Raw genomic sequence first — 21,706 nt, 5'->3', positions numbered from 1 at the left:
CTATTGCTCGAAATAGTTGGTATACTACTCAGTACATAAAATGCACTTCTTTAAAACGGCAGTACGCAGTCAGCAATATGTTATTCTACTAGATCGTTTTCACACAATACTCAGTGAAAGAACATAAAAAGAACAAAAGTGTGTTCTATATTTCACAACGCTTAATTACTGTTCTAGCGTCAGAACACTGTTTAAAGCGTTCTCAAAATGCAACATTCGAACACGTAAAAAGTGTTCTGAATTTACATGTAAATGTGTTCTAAACAAAACAAAACAAAAAAGAACATAAAAATGTGTTCTAAAGTTCACAACGCAAGTTGATATGGGCCTTTTAGCCGATTACGATGTCAGATAGATGGATCTAGCGGTACCTGGATCTAAAGATACGTGGGTTTATAGGAATCTGTTGGTGGATCTATCGGAACGTAAATTTAACGAGACGTAAATCTATTGAGACGTGTATGTATAGAGACGTATCTATCGGGGCGAATATTTTATTGGGACGTTTATCTATATGGCGGACCCCGACCTTTAGTCCCCCATGTGACACAGACGCAAAACGAAAGTTCAGACGAAGTCACCCTACTTATAGAATGGTAAAAATCAATCGGTACACAAATATGTTGAAACAATTGAAGAAAAATGAAACGAAACTCATTATTTCTCACCTTCATACAAAGAAGATCCCAATAAACAATCCTGTGACGGTTAAATCGAGGGAATTACACCTGTGCCCTGCATCCTATCTCGACAGCGTCATTGCGTAACATGTTATCAGAATGGGCCACCCGCCAGTTTGAGCTGGTTTTTTTAGTGTGTAAAAGAAGCCATTCGTGTGTAGACGTCATCAGTTAGTGAGTATGGAAGAAGATCGCTATCGATGTATAATTTTCACGCGGCATTTTAAAGTCGTCTGATAAGAATCGATCTCTGAAGTTTCAGCGTTGCGAACGTAATATTGGGACGCGGTGAAGAAATATCGACCTTGCTGAGCAATAAATGTGAAATTCTTAAGAAAACTGATATTATCATGGATTTCTTGACACAAACTAACCGAAATACTACTTTGGACGATTGAACAGTTTTAATACGGAAAGATAGGATTAGATGAAATTTTCATCGGGGTGGGACACTGCATGTATCGTAAGTTAAGCTAATTTTGTGATCATTTTTCAGTGACTTCAAATAAATTTTTATTTAAATAACCATTTGCACATTCTGTTTATTATATCTTCTTGCAGTAGGTGTATTCCCTGCTTCAATAATTCATTCAAACCCTAAACAAACTGTTCCTAAATAGAGGTAGGGTCGAAATTCCACAAAAAAAGACGCCATTTTGAGGGTAATTTCGATATATTTTCTGCTTTTTTCTCTTTTTTTGCTTTTATAACAACATCTTCCTTGCTCATGCAGCTTCTTTGATTTGTTATTGAAACATACACAACGAAGTCATGAGAATTTGGTCGGCTATCTAAATTTAAATTACATTCTTGTTATGGTCCCCCCGCAGTGCACCACTAGCAAAGAATGACTGTTATACTTTTATTCTCCGTTTTGATCAAGCGTGTTATTATTTTTTTCACTGTTTATGGCGTGATTTCCAGAAAAATTCCATTCTCATGTTGACTATGACTATGACCTTATTAGGCAATGTCTAAGAGCCTTGTTTTTCAATAAAAGTTATTGAAACTACCATTTGAATTACCCATACTTGAATCACATCCACAACTTAGTTATCGTGTGATAAACAATTGATCGAATTTAAAATCTATTATGAGATTAACCCATCACATAAACTGTTACTGACTTTGACCTTTCCATCCTTTTCTGACACTAAAAACATGTTCTACAATTGTTGACTGTCGGTGAAACTCAAACTTTTCATCTATTTGATTTCTCTTTTATTATTTATTGTAATTTGTGTAAGCATAAGTCATAAACTTTGACTCATACACCCTTTTTTCATCGAATTCTAAACTTTACGACATAGTCTCCTTTTTGAATTTTTTTAAAAGCGAAGCAAATACCGAATAACATAAATTTCGTAAATTATTTAATAATAAACTCGTCATATTATCTTTGTGAAGTAAAATGTATACATGACATAAATCTGTTGCATGCATTAATGTTCAATGCATGTACAAATTGGACATTGTGTCATAGCATTTATTGTAAGAACACAATTACCCTCAGTTCTTATTATTTTAAGGATTCCTCGAAGTTTATTATGCGTTATTCCCTTATCCTTATTCAGTAGTAACTCATTATTATTTTTAACAGCAATATTAAAATGTTGTAGTTATAATATGGTAACTTTGACTAATTCAGTAACATTCCATGCATTATATATTGATTGAATAATACATATACCGATACCTGAAGGTATCTGATGCAACATTTTAACTATGCAATCACAAAACATCAGCAAAATTGATTCGTTTAACAATTCAGAAGATAAATTTATGTGAAGATAAGGTTCTCTTTTTGTTTAAAATACAACTTATTGTATTAATTGAATGTTTACGTAAATTCTCAAAAAGTTAACATGATAAGCTGATAATTTTGTTATCTTTTTAATCGTTATGCACAAAGTCGTCAAAATTTAAAAATAGTTCATATTATAATCCATTCTAAGTGCTTAAAAATGCTAAATATTAATATTGAATACCTAACAATGGGAATAAAATAAAATATACTACTTATAATGATTATATTTTACATGATAATAATAATTTATTGAGCACAAAGAAATGTTTTACATTTACAGGCTCTTTTACTAATACAAATATAAAAAAATAATTTAAGGAGGTCCTCTCATATTAGCTTTTTTGCGATCTACACAGATTTCGCACATGAGTAGTTTTTTTTCGATAGTGGCTAATTAGGAAAATATGACATGCAATAAAATACGTAATTCATCCTTTTAAGAAATCTGTATAAAAAATATGATGTTATTTTGGTCGAAGCGCTATGAATATGTCAACAATGCATTGTTTACAAACGACACAATGTATGAAATTACGCTAAGAAAGTATTGAAAAGAGCAATTTAGTAAGGCTTGTATAGCAGTGATATGATCTTATCTCACGGAAAACATTCACAAAGGCTTGCATTTTGACCACAGTGATTTGCTAAGATTTTACAGAAATTATTCCGCCCAAAATGTATTAGAATATTGTCTTGAGTCAAAAAATTTAGTTGATGTATGCAATAATTAAGAGCAGAAAATCCTTTGATCTCATAATCCTGGGCCGTGCGATAAGAGTAAGAGCACCAAGCCTTTTTTCAGTGTTTTTTAATCTTTATATGATCAAAATTGAAATAAAAAAAATGATATTGAAACATAATGAATTATCACAAATAAATTCACGGCACGCATTTAAACAATTGCCCAACCAGATTTTGACCCAGGAAGATCCCTGTTATTTGATTTTTTTATTTCATTCCAGTGAATAAACTAAATCCTGCGTTCAAATTTTAGCAAATTCTTTATAATTCCTAGTTTATAAAAATAATTTTTTCATGTTTAGGGGGAAATCAAGATGCCAGGGTAAACATATCAGCATTTGCACATGTCATTTCAAAAAGTTCTAGATGGTATTTATTGTCTTCTATGTGAAATAAATCTAAACACAAAAAAGAGTAACAAAACGTATAAAGTAATAAGAAAATGCATGTAGGATGTCTGTATTGCCTAAATTTTAAATAAGTATGTTATTTATTATTGATTTTTATTTCATATTGTATATATAATATGAAATCGAAATATACTGATAACCAAAAGATTTCTTTAGATGAATATTCTAACTTTTTTGCCACCTAGTTTCCAAAGCACGTTTGTCAAGAAATATGGCTACATGTAACTTACCAGTAGTAAGAAATTGATACATCGTTAATTTAACCAATGTATATTAAATATACAAAGCAAACAATCTATCCAGCTATCTCAATGTTTAAAATGTATAACCAGTAAGAAAAAAGGAATAGGAAGATAAAAGTCACAAGAGATTGATACATGTGCTTGTAGGTCCAGCCTATGAAAAATCCAAAATGGCGCCATTCCATGAGGCATACTGAAATCCAACTGATACTTTCAACATTTGAATACCTATTTATTATGTATGAATATGCAAACTTTATGAAATTTGTTTAGAGAAGTATAAATATAATTTTCATGGAAGCAAAATAAGTGTATGAGTTTAAAAAAAACACGATACAAAAATATTTATTTAAATTTGGAAATTCCCATTGATTCCTATGTAAAATTGGTAAAAAATCTATGTTCAAGCAGCCTTGGCTCAAAAACAAGCTGGGTGTGGTACATATTTTTTTGTAAATTTCCTCGAGGTATACCAAGGTCTATAACATATACACGTAAAATTAAAATCGCTCGGGCAGAATTTTTAATTTTTGCATTTTTCAGCAAAATTATGGGCATTTTGGTAAAATCCCCATAAAACGCAATGTAATAAACATAGCGTTTTTCGGTACACCACCTCTTGGAAACGAGCTTGAGTACCCCAATTTTTTTCATATTTTTACTCATATGGTGAGAAGATTTTGTCTTACAATTTTAATCAAAATCGCTAGGACAGAAATATGAAATCTGAAATATGAGAGAGCGTCCTTAAGTAGTAAACTATGCTCATCCACGCAGGGATACACGTCTTTTAATTGAACTGTTTACAAAATTACTTATGGCACCCACACTGCGCAGAGAGTTGATTGAGTAAAATAGTTTTTTGTCTGTTGGGCCCTGCAAATTCACCTCTGATATGGAAGCGAACAATATTTCCTGTTCAACTTTGTGTTCACTGCATTCTAGAAAAAAGTGTGCTTCATCTTCTATTGAGTTGCAGTGGGGGCATTTCCTTTTGTGAATTGGCTTCTTTCGTTCGATTTTTAATTCATGTTCACTGATTCTCACTTTTGCTAATACTTTTTATCTAAATAAACATTGAATTTTATATAAGGTTCGACCTCATAAATATGTTTAATTTCCCCATATGTTATGAATTTATTGTTTTCTCCTTTTTGCAATTGCGAAGCATTTGAGCACAATACAGCTAATGAAAATCAATATGTTATGGTTAAAATATTTTTTTAAAAATATTGTTGTAATAAGTGTTATAATATTACACGATAATAGTTATCGTCAAGACTAAAACCAGAAATAACTTTGTGCTTATCACAAAGTCATCAGCATGAAATACCAAAGTAACAATCAAGGAAATTTAATCTTAAAGTCATGGAAATAACATGTTGTGTGTTGTTCACACATCTTGTAACAATACTTTAGCAAGCCATGTCAAGTCTTGTTCACAATCAATCTGTATTGTGCTCAAATGCCTCAAAGATTCTTCCAAAATAATGGTATTTCTATTTATGAGGTCTGTAACTTGTAAACAATGCCAATTTATCAGTTGATATGGTTTGTAAATTTTCCCAACCCAACTTAAAATATCAAATGAAAAATGATCAGTTAAAAAAACAGCATTTTGGGCGAAATAATAGATTGGAACTGAAATACAATGTTCATTGTTAGAAATCTCCAAAACTTAAGTATTTGTTTTTAAAAGAAATATCCCTTAAAATTAATTTTAAAAGAAATATCCCTTCATATGAATTATTAAATAGATGTTATATTCATATTTGTAGTATTTCCGTGCTTCTGTGCATGTGTTTCTTACTCAAATATTATTTTATATGCTTTAAGTATCCTTTAAAAATAGATACAGCATTAAAAAATATTAATGCCTTTATGTTTATTTTTTATTCCTGTTGCATTTTACAAGCATTATCTAAACAGCCCTTTTTGCAGATGAGTCCGTCAGTGCCAATTACTTCATTGACACACTTTTGAGGGGCATCGATGAATATGTAGAGGCCAGTAGGTACATGTAGATATTTAGTTTATAAATTGCCTTTTATCTAAATTGTTTAAAGAGTCAAATCATTTAAAAAATAATTTTGCAAGAAGTCGCAGTAAGAAGTATGGCAGCTACTTTGTATATATTTTTGGAAATGTTTTATATTTTTATGCTCGGTAACATATGCTGCATGTCAGTTATGTTTTCTGTTTCAATTAGAAGAAAACACATGAAAAGAACAGCGTTATAAACACCCTCTTTTTTGCTTTATAGGGGAAATATTAACACATTTATGCAATCTGAACAAAGAAGAGAACAAAAAATCAGAGATGAGGTTCTTTTTGGCGACAGAGAACGAGATGTCCCAGATTTACTGACACTCTGGGATTTTGGCGGTCAGTATGTCTTCTACACTACGCATCAAACCTTCCTCACCTGGCGAGCTGTCTACTTACTAGTGTTTGACCTCACCAAAGAGTTAAATGACCCTGTCCGCGTGGAGCGAGTAGGCAGAACTGGACGTAGACCAGTGGGTAGCGTCCCAGACACTGTTGGTGGTATGTAACGTAAGCCTTACATCATCATTAGAAAGCGCCTTGATTAGATCACACCAATAACACGTATACGTGTTTATGCCAAACATAATTTTATTTCACAGGTGATGTGCCCTCTCTCTCTCTCTCTCTTTATATGACGTATGCGTGAGGGGATGATTAGAGTGGCATTGCGTGTATTGGTCTGAAGTACATATCATAAACTGTTTGTAGTCGTTTACAATGTACGGTTTGTGGCTTACGTGGTGTTAGGCGATCTTAAGAGCCAATTGTTCTAGGGACGTACAGGCTGCTGAGGGAGCAGGAAGCATTTTTCTACCTCTGGATTATAATAATTTGCTCTCTCGATGTTACAACTCCGTGATGCTTCGAAATCGTGATATGTCTTTTCATCATCAGTCTTTTGCACCAAAATCACTCTCATATATGGGATTCTACCACTTTAAGATATTTTGAACCATCTTTTGTTTATGATATTTTCATCTATTTATTATTAAAGTGAAGTAAAATACCACGTGGAACAGATGCTTAAAGAGATAATAACTCTTCGTTTTGGCAAAAAAAAAAAAAAAAAAAGAAAAATTTTCCTGGAGTAAACAACAATTTCCCCATACTTACCAATGGTAAATAAATCCATTTTTACATTCAGAGTTAGTTCCTGGTTATTTTCTAAAACATTTTTTTGTTATAGACTCTTAAGAGATTATACAGAGTATAGTCGTCAATGTAGGTCACGTGGTCTGAAGACAAGCTCAGATATCAGAATAATAGCTATAACTTCCGTTTTGTGGAAAAACGGAATATATTATATTTCTATGAGTTGTTCACAATGCTTTGATTGTGAAATATACATGTAGATCTCATACGAAGAGTTATTATATCCTTTTAATTAGCAGAAATCTGGTGGGACGTCGATGATCCCAATGCTATTTTGTTTCTTGTATGTAAACCATAAGCAAAGCCTCGCAAATATCGCCCGAAGCTTAGAAAAATGTGATAAATTCACGTAATTCCGTGGTCAATAATGTAAAATAAAGAATATATATTGCCTTAAACGATCCGCCTGGTATGAATAAGGATAAATTAGTTATCCTAAAGAAAGCATATCTAGTCAGCTTTACAGATACAAGTAATATGTGAAATTGTTATTTCAGATTTTATAAAATTCTGGCAGAATTCTATCCATACTCACACTGAGGTAGTGAGAAGAAAAGACCCAGGATTGGTGGATATTTGTCCAAGAATCCTATTAGTGGGGACACATAAAGATCAACTTGGGAATACTGAAGAGGTAGGAGTTCAAAGACGCTTTATTATTAAATAACTCTTCTCTATATCCACCACAGAAAACAAAACGTTGCTTGCAGCGTGATATATTGTTTTTGTTCATATAATATAATTTAAAATGCGCATATGTATATGTCAAAGGCCCGGACCAAATCTAGTCCTATGCATAAAAATCCCAGACCACATGTCTATTACGCCCTGGCTGGGCTCATTCTTTATGGAGTCTTTGCATTGTTTAAAGCATAATGGGCAAGTTAATTGACCAAGTTAATTGGCCAAGCTGCCAGTTTTTTTTATTGGTATGCGCAGGGAATGACTTAGATCAAGGCACCTATTACGATACTTACAGGTGTGGCAAATGAGATATACTTGTATTTCATTAACCTGTGTTTTGAAAAATACATCTGATGATGTTTAATGTTTAAAGAAAAGACATGTAGATTGATTTAGAAATATTTACTAAAGAAATGTAAAATCAAATGTAGGCTACATTTGTTACATAAGTTTGTTATTTAAGTTATTTAGATTTTATACAGATTATAGGAAAAAATGTCTGCCTGTAGCGGACCACAAGTAAATGAAGAAACACCGCTGGATAATACTGCTGGTTATTTACGCAGTGTGAACAGAACTGAACAGAATCTGAACAGAAACTGAACAAAAACTGGTGAAAACTATAAAAAAGAAAAGAAAAAGAAAAAATAATAACAATACAGTGAAATACTGAGATAAATAAACTAAATATACTAAATAACTTAATTCATGTGATCTTAACAAAAAAATCGATCTTTACATACGTGTAAGTTTACTTCACAGATTATTAATTATTATTTAATTTTAAACACTTACACTAAAACAATATCCAGACTCGTTTTTTCTGCTGTCAACTGGCTGCTCAGAGACGGTCATGACATTCTGTGCTGTGAATGTAATTTGATTTGATATTGTAAATATTCATGGATATACATGTGTTGTTCATGAAAATGCCACACCCAAACCAACGATGCTCATAACTTATGTTACTGATTAAACGTATGTAAACTTATGTAAACTTTTGTAAACTACACAAACTACCTCTATATAAGTGAATTACACTTTATTAAATACATAGATTTTACACAAGTTACACGTTATATCATAACATACCTCCACTCTGCCAGTAAGTAATAAATGACCGCGCAGAGCACATGCAACATCGGCTTTTATACAGTTGACCACATGACTAAATGAACAGATGTTACTTAATATTGAGCAGTGTTCTAGTTTCTTCTCTAACACAATATAAATAAACATAATAACATAAAATAATATAAAATAAAAATGATAACAACGTATATAATTTCTGCTGTGTCGGCAACACTCCGCATTTTACAAAAAAAAAAAAAAAATGGTAACATCACATTTGCAATACATACACTATATATATGTAAACTGAAAAATCATACAATCCACATTTTAAAATTGCATTTTAAACATACAAATATCTCAAGCGTTATCATTCCCTTCCAATAAAACTATTTTTGTGATAGGTCTAGTATACTTGGACGTTTTAGTGCGAATGACTTTGAATTAAACCATCTCTACCCACGTTGGTGCTTTCTACTATGGCCAGAGGCCCAAATCCATGAGGAATTGATTTTTACTTCAAGGACTTTCAAATTCATCTGAATGCAATGCCATTTTAAACGTGCCTGCAGTGTACATGTAGGTTAATATTCTCGAGTCCATCTTTTCCAACATTGAGACACCAGAAATTGGACATGTCTCCACAGCTTTCTGTAAGTGTCAGCAATATCAAATTTTGGATAGGATAGGGATTCCTCTAATTGCTAACAAATGTGGGCGCATCACAATCATTCACATTCCCACTGATTTTAGTAATGGTTCTTCCATTTACTATACAGTCACATTCGCATAAAACAGTCTGCAAAGACCAGTCGGTTAAAGACCTAGCACAGTTTGCCAGCACAGCCATCAATTTTTATTTTTATCGTCCGAATCATTCTCTCCCATACACCACCATAATGAGAAGCATGTGGTGGATTGAAAATCCAATCAATTCCCTTTCGTCTCATTTCTGACATAATCTTGACTTTGTCTAAGGCTCTGTTCTCACAACTTTTAGATCGATCTATCACCGCGGGGAGTCTCACTAGATTACTGTCAGATAATCCCCCTTAAGTGTCCGTCCCCGCCTACTACAAGCTTTAAGGGGTAATTAACTTTCGTGTCCGCCCGGCTGACAGCTATTTAGCGTGAACCCCCAGGGAGTTAGGTCGATCCAATGTAGGTCGATCTAATCTATGAGAATGGGGTGTAACATTTGTTTATTTGATTCACCGCCCCTACCAAGTTTGTGCCGTTATCACTGTAAACTTTTGTGGGACAACCGCGTCTCGATACGAATCGTATGAAACTGTTGAGAAATGTGTTTGCTTCTAAATTTTCTAACACCTCCAAGTGAATATCTCTTGTTTTAAAACACGTGAAAACGCATCCGTAGCGTTTAACTTCTGAGCGACCTACCCTAACTTTGAGAGGTCCAAAAATATCATCGATCTGTGATGGTATGTCGATCTGTGATGGTATAAAGGCTGCTACAGCAGAGGCAGTTTCATCCGCAACACTACTTCGACCGCCACCAGTCAGCTTTGCTTCCCTCTTTTCCTTTGCAATAGACTTCTTAGCCCGAGATTTTGTATTTTCCCAGCATTTTTTTAGTTGCTTGCTGTCCCGTTTCTTCACCCCACTTTGCGGGTTGAACTCCTCTGACAAGCTTTCCCATGTATCGTTTTTCTGCTTGATCATTCTGAAGTCATTTTTTTACATTCCAGAACGGATTTGTTTTTGTCCACTAATTCACTCAGTAGATCGAGACTTCTCTAGCTCAGAGAAGTATTGTCTGGACATGGTGACTGCAGTCAGACTGACTAAAGTGATGTGCACACTCAATACAAGGAACTATTACTCAAGTGTCACTTAACTGAGTCACAGTTGAGTGAGCTTAGTGAAAGTGAACACATGTATCATTCAATGAGTGTGATTAGGCACTCATTTTATTGAGATCACACTCACACTCACACTTGAGTTACTCTTCAGACACACTTGAGTGAAACTCAGTTGAGTGGGAGTAGAGTGTGAGTGTGAGTGACCTTATAGAATACGGGCGTTAGAGTCCATTCCGTACCTAAATGTGCACTTTCATGCGCTTCTCGGGCAATTAAACTGGAAATCTAGGTAAAATTCGATGGTTGCTTTCACTTCAGTGCAGAATGAATTAGTCTACCACCGACAACAAGTGTATCATTCTGAAGGACGGGAGAAAGATTGTGAATTTTACTTGATTTCGAAACTTGGCCTATTTTGTTCAGAGACTTTAACGTGTGAGAGAAACTGTATCTTTGTACCGCCTTGATGATATAATCTTCCGCGATTTTTAGTTCAGCTGCAGTAATATGTCCTTTGTCTAGCGTCTTTGAGCAAGGGAATTTCTTATATCTCTTAAGCTTTGAAACATTGTCTTTGTATCGGTCACACAGTCCTTCATTTGTGAGTTTCCTTTCTAAATGTTGCTGCCTTTTAATAGCCACATACCGATTGTTGGGAAATTTCGAGCAATTTTCTTTCCATAGGAATAGGATAGGAAGAACATAATGACAGTCTTTCATGGAAACACTGTTTTCCCATAAACGGAGCACACTTTTGTCTTCAAGAGACAATTTTGTTCCCAAATCAAAACCATCATCCCAATATTTGCCCTTAATTACACCCACAGACAAATAATTTACAGGGACATGATGATTGAAAGTATCATCTACCGACCCGTTGACAGTCCACTCTGAACGCTATGACTAAAGCAGTATGCTTCCAATGTACACGGTCTGGCCAAGGGAAGTTTTAGCCACTCATTCTGGCAGGAGTTCGAACGCACACAAGAAAAAGACAGTGACGCCACAGCTTAACAAGACATATTGGATCCTTGTGATAACTTATAGAACTTATAATTCAAAAGCAGTAGCAGCACCATTAAATTTGCAAAAATGTATGAAACAATTTTCTAGTAAGCTGGTTGCATACCATACTGTGGAATATGTTAAATGAAATGTAAATTGTTTTTTTTTTATTCAACTGCATTTAAAGAAATATTTTGATGAGTAATTGACCACAGTTTTATAAGAAATAAAGAGACTAAACAGTACTTCTTTGTTGGCTAAAAGGGAAGCTATACATTATAAATTATAACTTGTTTAATGTAATATAGATATGATGTTTACAAGGTACACTACAAATTAGATCAATTATCTCATTTTCAATTTGATTAGATGCCCAAATGATCCAATGCATTACTGTAATACATACCTTTCTCATCTGATTTTTCTACACTCTGTACCCTTCCACTATGCTCCTGAATTTAAACTGTCTTGATAGCTGTATACTCATTTGCTGCTTGTCTCATATAAACAAAGACTTAGACAGGATACCACACATCTGATAACACCTAATAGGCGGTTACTGTTACTAGTGTAACAATAGCCAAGGAGTAGTGACCTAATAATAGGTGCCAGGCTAACAAAAGAAATTCAGAGTTGTTGAATCTATGGTTATGGCTGGTGGAGAAGGGCATTCTCTAGCTAACATCAGTTGACTGTTAAACCTTACAAGTGATTAAGCATAAAATGTATCTTTATAAACATATTAATTTGTCCTTGTTTCCCATCCTTTATGAGGGACAGTACCATACTCTTAATGTTCACTTACTTTTACATTATATTTTATATATTAGGCAGGATTGCACTTTCACTTTTTCAAACAGCCAAGGTCAAGTACATTCTGATTAGATAAGGTTGACTTTCAGTAATATGAAATATGAAGTGAATATGATCACACGAAAAGTAAAAATACATTATATACTGATATTTAGACCAGTTTCATTATTTTTCATTCAACCTGGCCTTATACAAATTCAGTATTAATATGAATTAACATAGGATTTTCTATAGGTTCCTATAGAAATTCCTATAAGATTTCCCATAGGAATTTTTGTAATGGTCTGAACATAAATTAAAAATCAAAATCATATACACTGTACTGATATTTAAACCAGATTCATTATTTTTCATTCAACCTGGCCTTATAAAAATTCCCTATATGAATTAGCATAGGATTTCCTATAGGTTCCTATAGAAATTCCTATAAGATTTCCTATAGGAATTTTTGTAATGCTCTGAACATAAATTTAAAAAAATTCAACTTCAATGATTTGGTACAAAAACATTCCTAATGATTAAATATTTCTCCATAAAAAAATTACTTTAATATTTTTCCAAAAATGCTTTAAAAACGAAATTAAAGAATTTCTATAGAATCCTATAGAAGACTATAAGATTGTGCATTATAATCAATAAAAAGCATTTTTGCTTTAATAGTGATATATAATTGACAATTCAACTGATAAAATTGACCTATATCAAATATCTATTGTTTTGAATGATATTTGTTTAAGAGATATGCATTTTTCTCAAGATTTTAACTTAAAACAATTTCCTATAGGATCCTATAGGAAATCCTATAGGAAATGTGCCCTAGGAAATTTTCGTAAGGGGAGGAATGACGAAAACATTTGACACGCGGTATTTCACCGACCTGTTTTCAATTGGTGACATGTCAAAAGAAAGCACAGGAGATCGCGCGCTCCTAGAGCCGTCAATTGTGTTCAAATGATATTTCACGGTGCTTTCAGTACTGAGCGCTGCAATGGACACTAAACGCTTCGAGATAAATGATGAAGTCGACCCACTGTATAACAATGCTAAAGCTTTGTGCATGCCATTTATCATCACTGAAACTCTCGGTAGTTTCACGCTTTTGATCTCGGCCGAATTAATACTGGTGTTCGTAATTTGACTTTGAGATCTGATTCGAGAATCACCGGCACTTTCCGTGTGCGCGCGTGGAGGAGTTTGCAACCTTGAATTTACATGAATGAACTTTGAATGTTTTTACCGCAGCTGGGCACACTACAAACGGCAGGATTTCTGCAGTTACTTGCAAAATGTACGGCAAACAAACAATTGAAACACAACGACCTTGCACTCCTTTCTCTTTAAAAGCACTGCACTGAGATAAACTATGTTGACTACCACACAACACACATGGGAAAACATCATTCTTTTCATTCGTCCTTTGAGCAACAGACTGATCACACGGATGACGGACGGGACAGTCATTGATATTCTACCCAATCTCGGAGTGTTGGGTAGAAACAGTAGCAGTTACAAATGAGTGATTTGACACGTTTGCATATATTGACTCACCACCGTACACTGGATCACTAGCATCTGCAGCAGTTTTTACCATGAAATCTACAAATTCCTGAAATTTAGGATAACGATCATTGTTGTGTTTGATTTCTAATGCACGCTTTCTCCATTGCTCAACAATCCCACTTTTACACCTACCCAGAATCTCCAAGATGATCTTTTCATTTTCTATCTCACCTTTTAAATTCAAATTTTCTAATGTTGAACACATAACTTGTAATTCATCAGCTAAACTCTGTAAATCTTTCACTTTCATAATCTTTTTACCATTTTTGAGATTTTCAATCAAAGAGCTAGCCACCAAATGATCATTTCCAAAACGGACCTTCAGAATCTGTCTGGCTTTGGTATAACCCTCCAATCCCCCGATTAACACGCAAGTTGTAAATTGTATTAATCTATTTAATTTCATCTGAGGGTCTTTCATTTTTGAATCGATCATATCGTCAAAAACAGTCATAAAATAATGGAAATTTTGGCGTCTCCTTCAAATTTATCAATTGAGCAATGTGGGGTGTTTAAAAAAGTAAACAAACTTGCTTCATTGATTAAATGTGTTTCTGATTCATTTGACTTTTGCTTAAGAGAGTTTAAAAAAGTCATACCAGGCTTGGTCCCCCTTAATTACTTTTTCTTCCACTTCCCGAAACCAATCTTCGCTTGCATCCATCTCTTCCTCGTCCAGATAACTGTGATACTCATCATGAGCAGCCTCGAACGAAGAAAACGTATGTAAAGCCTCTCTTCTGGTCCTCAAATCAAGTTCGGTCCCTTGGTTCTAAACTGTTTACCATAGGCTCTGTTCTGGTCCTACACCTGTAAATGCCCATCATGACGAGTTCAAACGTGTTCCCCAAACGTGTCCTTGGCTGACTCTATTATGGTCTCCAATATTTGAGGTTTAAAACTTTGAGAGGCTACCAAAAAACGTACGTAAACTGAATGTTGGAAAGAAATGCATTTCAATTATTTAAATTGTATTATATTTGTTATAATATATTCTCAGATTTTTTAAAGAACACAAAAGTTTTGCTGCGTGACTACCTTTAGGATGCTTAATACTACTACAATATTTATGGCGTTCTCTGCTTCTTGTTTTCAAGACAGTTACATTCGTGGGTGATTGTGTGCATGTGGAGGGGGGTACCTCACTCACTGTCATGATCGTGCGTTCTTTATTCCGTTTCAAGTTAGCATAAGCTCTTATTTTCATATGGACGCGTTTATTCCCGTGAATTTCCTAAATGTCCACTGGACTGTCAAGAACTATAGTGATTCAGAGCTTATATAGGCACAGTATAATGGATTTTTACTGCATACGTTTTATAAATCTATTAATACTGCAATTTATGTAAAGAGCTCCCTATGAAGGATAGTCTAGCTACTTTATTCATTTACGCATTTTGTTTCAGAATTTTTTTTTTCAATTTTCAGGATTTAGGGTATAGGTATGGTCACTATAAAAACACCAAAATGTAGGCGTTTTGTGCAAGTAGTAGAAATGGATTATATTATTTTCGAATCAGCGGATCTAAAATAAACGCGCAATATATTCGTAATTATAACCTGTTTGACTGCATTTAAACTAAGACGCAAGTGAAGATAATGTGTGTTTGATTGACGGGGCTGGTTTAGAGATGAGCTGCATACCTTGTTGGTATTTATACCTAGGCTTTCACAAGCTATATATCCCATATCATTCGGATAATGTTCAAGTGATGTTTTGCTACTGGATGACAACTTACATGTAGCATCCCAATTGTATTGCTTTAGGAGCGTACAGTGAAGGGAATATCATGAAATCCCAGTGATCTGACCAAAGACGTTGTGGCGATTTGAGGGACTTATGGTAGAGGACAGATCGGATCATCCAGTATAACTACGTAGTATAAGTATGCATACCAATGCAATTTACTGTTACACAACGCCGTACTCCCTTGGGCAAAATAAAAGGCTAACATCCCCGTTTCAATTTACCACTTCAAGGGAAAGATTCAGAACAGCGCCAATAGTAATTAGAGCTTTTTGTTGAAAGATTGTGTTAATTCGTTACATCTAAGCTTTGTCAGGGATTAATTTTTGGTTGGGGTTATGGTTTATGTTTAGTTTAGTTTAGTTTATTTCACTGTAACATATGCATCCACTTGTGTGGATGAAAATGACAATATGAATACAATTTATGTGTCGATTATAATTGGAATGCCTTTGATAATTTTATAATCAAGACTTATGGAATAAAATAATTTGCTAAGTTTTATAATTATATGTGTGTGGACGTGGGCGAAAACGGGAGTCACCCTATTGAACGTAGGTTGGGAACTGATGAATGAAATTAAGTAAAATTAGTTAGATTTAATACAGAGTAAGAATTTTAGACGCATTTCTGTTGCTGCCAAAGAACGCTTACGAATTATGCATTCTAAACTTGTGTGTTTGTGGGAAACTTTTAGTTCTAAGGTTATAGAGACGAGGCCTAAGAAGCATATATGCGTTAGTTCTCTTATGTAACTAAAATTTTCAAATAACGATTTTAAAATGAAAAAACCGTTAAAATAAGCTTTTATTAATTAGCAACATGCTTTTTTAGAATATCACGTTCGGTTAAGAAGATACCGGTAGACATACGCCTTCACAGATCTGCTACCCCCCTCCCCTTCTTAACCTGAAAAAGTGCTGTCCTTGAAAACAAGTCTGATTTTACGGACAAATTCTGAATACCAGATCTTGGGTTATTTCTCCCACACAGAAAGTCAGCTGGTTATTTTGAAAAGGGTACAAAAATATAAATGAATGTGTGATGCAACAATAAATAATTGTGTAAATAATGTAGTCTAGTGAGCCTGCAAATGTATTCATATCATTTAGTGCTCCATAAACTTATTGTTTTTATTGTAAAAAGCTATGGTGCGAATTGCCTCGAAGTAAAAGTAAAACTAATCCGAATCTCGTTATACCAGTTTGGATTTAACCAAATCGACATACAAATAGATGCATAGCTCTGTCAATTGTAATTTCTTGCACATGGACTGGAAATGGACTGGACATATGTGGCAAAACTCCAACAGTTGTCTGCCCCCCCCCCCAACCTCCCCCCTCTCGCTCTGTCTGCTGGCTGGAGGTATGATGCACAGTAGGACCCAATTAAACACTGACCAGACCATATATGATCTGATAGCGATTTGAATTATAACCAACGCAGCAAAAATTCTTCTGACGTGAGCCAGTCTTCAGAAAGAGTAACAGTGCAGGAAACGATAGACGGAGAAAGAGAAAGCTATATGTTATCATAACGAATTGCATTGTAATTCAGACCTGGGACCAGGTCAAGAATGTCTAAGGTGAACATGAATACGCAAGAATATAAGAATTGCTACTAAAACCCCTAGAGTTATTAATTCGCGTCATACACCTGTGCTGTACATGATACATGTATGTAGTACTGTAGGAATATAGAATAAACGATATGCCGCTATGTCTGTTTTCGTCTTATAAGATTTGATGATGTTTTCGTTTCTTCCAAATGTTGTCTTCAACTGAACATTATAATGAATAAATCCCTTCACTTTCCACTTTAGTAATATATTTTTCTACTAGCACTGCTCATCTGAATTAATTTAAAGCACTTTTAATGTTATACAGTAGTAGGTTCTGGAAAAAAAGCTTTTTACAGCGCCCCAACCCAATATATCGTTTTCCGCACTGTGGGTTCAACTACAGTAAGTTTTCGCGCGCCTTTTTTCCCGTTACTTTCTTTGTGTCAAACATAATAATACTAGTTGTCAACGCTGCGGAGTCAGTAAAATGAAAATATGCGAGTATGAAACAAAACCCTTAGGCAAGAGAAATTGACCCCTGGAAACCACAAAATTTTCTTTCATGCCCAAAATCTGTGAATTTAAATACTCGATCCCCACCATTAAAAGTGCCACCGACCCTCACATTGACTGCCTCTCTTGTTATAGAGCACAATTCAAATAAATTTAAAAGAGACAAACCTGGCTGTTATTACAGAATCGGGATTCTTTAACATAGATTTTTTTGTCTCGACTCCAGGGACGTCTCAATTTTCTTTTCGCCCTATATATCTTATTCAGTTGAATGGTCTTTATCGCAGCATCTATATTTAAGTTCATTAAAAACCACAAATCAAATGAATTGTGTGTACGCGCCGTAATGTACATGATCTTTGGATGGTTATTTTAAATAATCCGATGTTGATAATTTCGAATCCTATACATTATAGTAAATCTGCGTACATGGAAAGCATCAAAACAGACTAAAGGCATTTTCGAGTCGATCATTATACGGTTTTATTTGCATCTCATCTGTTTGTTGCCAGATTATGTATGAGAACCACGAAAACGGGGGGCCCGAAAACGGAGCACTCGCACCAGACACGGGCATTTAATTTTGGTTGGTCCTTACGGGCTTGCATTCGACCGGAGGCAGAGTTGTGAATCAATCTACAGTATATTATTGTCAGTTTATATAAAAGTTACCCAAGTCCCGCATAACGCTATCTAAAAAATTGGTCACTTTATGACCCTTTAAAACACCGCTACAGATGTAGACAATCCAACCCAATTAAGTTCGATGTGAGAAAACTTTCAACAAAAAGTGATAATGTGAGCCACATATATTAAGATAAATATCGGAATAAAAATATGACACGTTCCATTAATTTTCACTGGCTTATGTTGTTGTTCCCTCTAATATGGAAAGCCGTCAGCAGTTATTTAAAGTAATGTGAAACATTCATAAAAACGTTATGCAAAACGTGAGCGGTTGGGATAAGTTATATGAAAAAAAAGTGAATATTTATTGCAAGAGTTCAGGGTGGGAGGGGGGCATAAGGGCATAGCAACTAAATTATGTTATGAAATAACGATTTGAAATTTAAAAAAAAAGTCAAGTTGAACCTTTCTACTGATATACTTTATCATGGTTCGGTTAAGAAGATATATACCCCCCCCCTGCCCACACTTATTTCAACCTGTAAGATTGGAAATTCGGTAGTCTGGCTCGGGCAATAAAATCTTACTATCTCCACATCTGGTTTCTATCAAGCGCGTTCAGAGCTTCAGAGCTTAGGACAAACATATAGCTCCTCGGGCCAGGAAATCTGGAGAGGGGGAGTAGAGGAACATGTCTTCTCAATATGGAAATCTATATATTTTGGGTAATTTCCTTTGTAACATTTACGAACACTGTAAAATACCCTTTCTCAAAGTAATACAATGTTCACACATTTCTGTAAATATCCTGAATTGATATACTAATTTTAAATGTCAGATTTATGACGAGGGAGAGAGAGGTCAAGACATTCTGTAAATGTCCCGAACTAGGGGAGAGTGTTATAAACTAAACACATCTTGGCAATAGCCCGTAGCCAGTTAGACTGCTGAGTGGTTTACTTATTATGATCAACATTATTGTTTATATTTTTATTAATATCAAACAATTTTACTGTTTGCAGGTATACCTGTTTGGAACCTGTACTCTGCGCCATATAATAACAATGGTGCAAAGTAGTGATATTGTAAAATCCTGCAATAAAATTTTCTTCAACTATTAATTTTTATTAAATGGTTGAATACAACATAAGTAATAGAACAGTAATAGAATTCAGTATAATGATACTGAATTGTTGTAAAGACATGTAGGAAGCAGGGTGACCATATATGCTCGGAATTTTGTCGGAGAGGGAAATTTCTCGAATTTGTTCATTGCCCTGTGAAGCCATATTTTGTAGCCTGAGATGCCGTATCCGTTACTTCGTGACCTGACCTGTCAAAAGCACGTCTGGGCGCTCTTTTCATCTTTCAATTCTTCCACATTAATCAAGATACGGAGTATCAATTACAAGTGCCCGGGGAGGGGGGGGGGGGGGGGGGAGAGGGAGCATGAAGGGAATAAATAATTATAAGTAGTATCCTTGCGACACAAGGTTACTCTCCAATTTATATCTTTCCATTTATGCTGTGAAATAATAGCCAGGTAGTCCGTTGATCTCGCGAATCAACCAAATGACCGTTAGATGAGTTGCTTAACTGCAAGTAATTAATCCCCTCCCCTCCCCCGAACGTCATACTGGCAGGTTTCCAAATGAAGACTATACCGCAGAAAAAGTTTTGGGCCCAAAAGAGAGTCAGCCAAGGACACGTTTGGGGAACACGCTAGAACACGTCATGATGGACATTAACAGGTGTAGGACCAGAACAGAGCCTATGGTAAACAGTTTAGAACCAAGGGACCGAACTTGATTTGAGGACCAGAAGAGAGGCTTTACAAACGTATCTTTCAACTGGTCAGCCTTGCTAGCTACCAAGTGAGCATCCTCAGCAGCAACTGCCCTCTCCATGGCACCTACACACTTCGTCACGGCACCTTTTCGCGCCCGTCTTTGTTTTGACAGTCTGTCAATGTCCTGCTTTTCCTCTCCTGGGTCAGTCATGGTCTGATGTGACGGTGAAACAGCGTGTACCCTTGGGGAAACAAGATTTGTACTTGTCGAGTTCTCCGGTGTATCCCAGCCTCGGGATGGCAAGTTTTCTTCTAGAGAACCCTTCAATATAACCCAGCCTAGGCTTGCTTCAGTTTTTCACTGTAGCGGAGCACGAGTAAATGAAGAAACACCGCTGGATAATACTGCTGTTCATTCACGCAGTGTGATCAGAACTGAACAGAATCTGAACAGAAACTGAACAAAAACTGGTGAAAACTATAAAAAAAGAAATGAAAAAGAAAAAAAATAACAATAACAATACAGTGAAATACTGAGATACATAAACTAAATATACTAAATAACTTAATTCATGTGATCTTAACAAAAAAAAAAAAAAAAAATCGATCTTTACATACGTGTAAGTTTACTTCACAGATTATTAATTATTATTTAATTTTAAACACTTACACTAAAACAATATCCAGACTCGTTTTTTCTGCTGCCAACTGGCTGCTCAGAGACGGTCATGACATTCTGTGCTGTGAATGTAATTTGATTTGATATTGTAAATATTCATGGATATACACGTGTTGTTCATGAAAATACCACACCCAAACCAACATAGACTTTAATAAACACGATGCTCATAACTTGTTACTGATTAAACTTATGTAAACTTATGTAAACTTTTGTAAACTACACAAACTACCTCTATATAAGGGAATTACACTTTATTAAATACATAGATTTTACACAAGTTACACGTTATATCATAACATACCTCCACTCTGCCAGTAAGTAATAAATGACCGCGCAGAGCACATGCAACATCGGCTTTTATACAGTTGACCACATGACTAAATGAACAGATGTTACTTAATATTGAGCAGTGTTCTAGTTTCTTCTCTAACACAATATAAATAAACATAGGAACATAAAATAATATAAAATAAAAATGATAACAACGTATATAATTTCTGCCGTGTCGGCAACACTGCCCTTAAATGTTTTGTTGACCTTTTGCATTCTGTATTTTCTTAAGGATAAATTACAAAGAAAGGTGGGAATTCATAGTAAAAATTTGCTCTATTTGCAGGCATACCTGTAGATATAAAAACTCCTTAAAGTTATATGTAATAACAAAAATGATTGTATCAAACTTATTTTATGGTTTATTGCATAAGGTATGCTGAACAAGCACATCTATCACATTCCTTTAATAAAAGGACT

At 34.7% G+C, this 21,706-nt stretch overlaps 1 protein-coding gene across 2 annotated transcripts in view; it reads left to right on the top strand.

Moving 5' to 3' along the window:
* The window catches only part of LOC106160033 (uncharacterized), a 58,046-nt gene that overhangs the window by 19,997 nt on the left and 16,343 nt on the right, over positions 1-21,706 (top strand). For both annotated transcript variants that reach the window (XM_087013468.1, XM_087013469.1), the window contains 3 exons: positions 5,822-5,894; positions 6,144-6,427; positions 7,579-7,715. In XM_087013468.1, coding sequence (XP_086869594.1) covers positions 5,822-5,894; positions 6,144-6,427; positions 7,579-7,715 — 494 coding nt within the window. The remainder of the gene's footprint in view (positions 1-5,821; positions 5,895-6,143; positions 6,428-7,578; positions 7,716-21,706) is intronic.

This window comes from Lingula anatina, chromosome 5 (assembly GCF_051362555.1).
Source record: "Lingula anatina isolate TDL-2025a chromosome 5, LinAna3.0, whole genome shotgun sequence".
Classification (NCBI taxonomy): domain Eukaryota; kingdom Metazoa; phylum Brachiopoda; class Lingulata; order Lingulida; family Lingulidae; genus Lingula; species Lingula anatina.
Note: the sequence above shows the minus strand (reverse complement) of the source record. Positions and strands in the feature narration are given on the sequence as shown.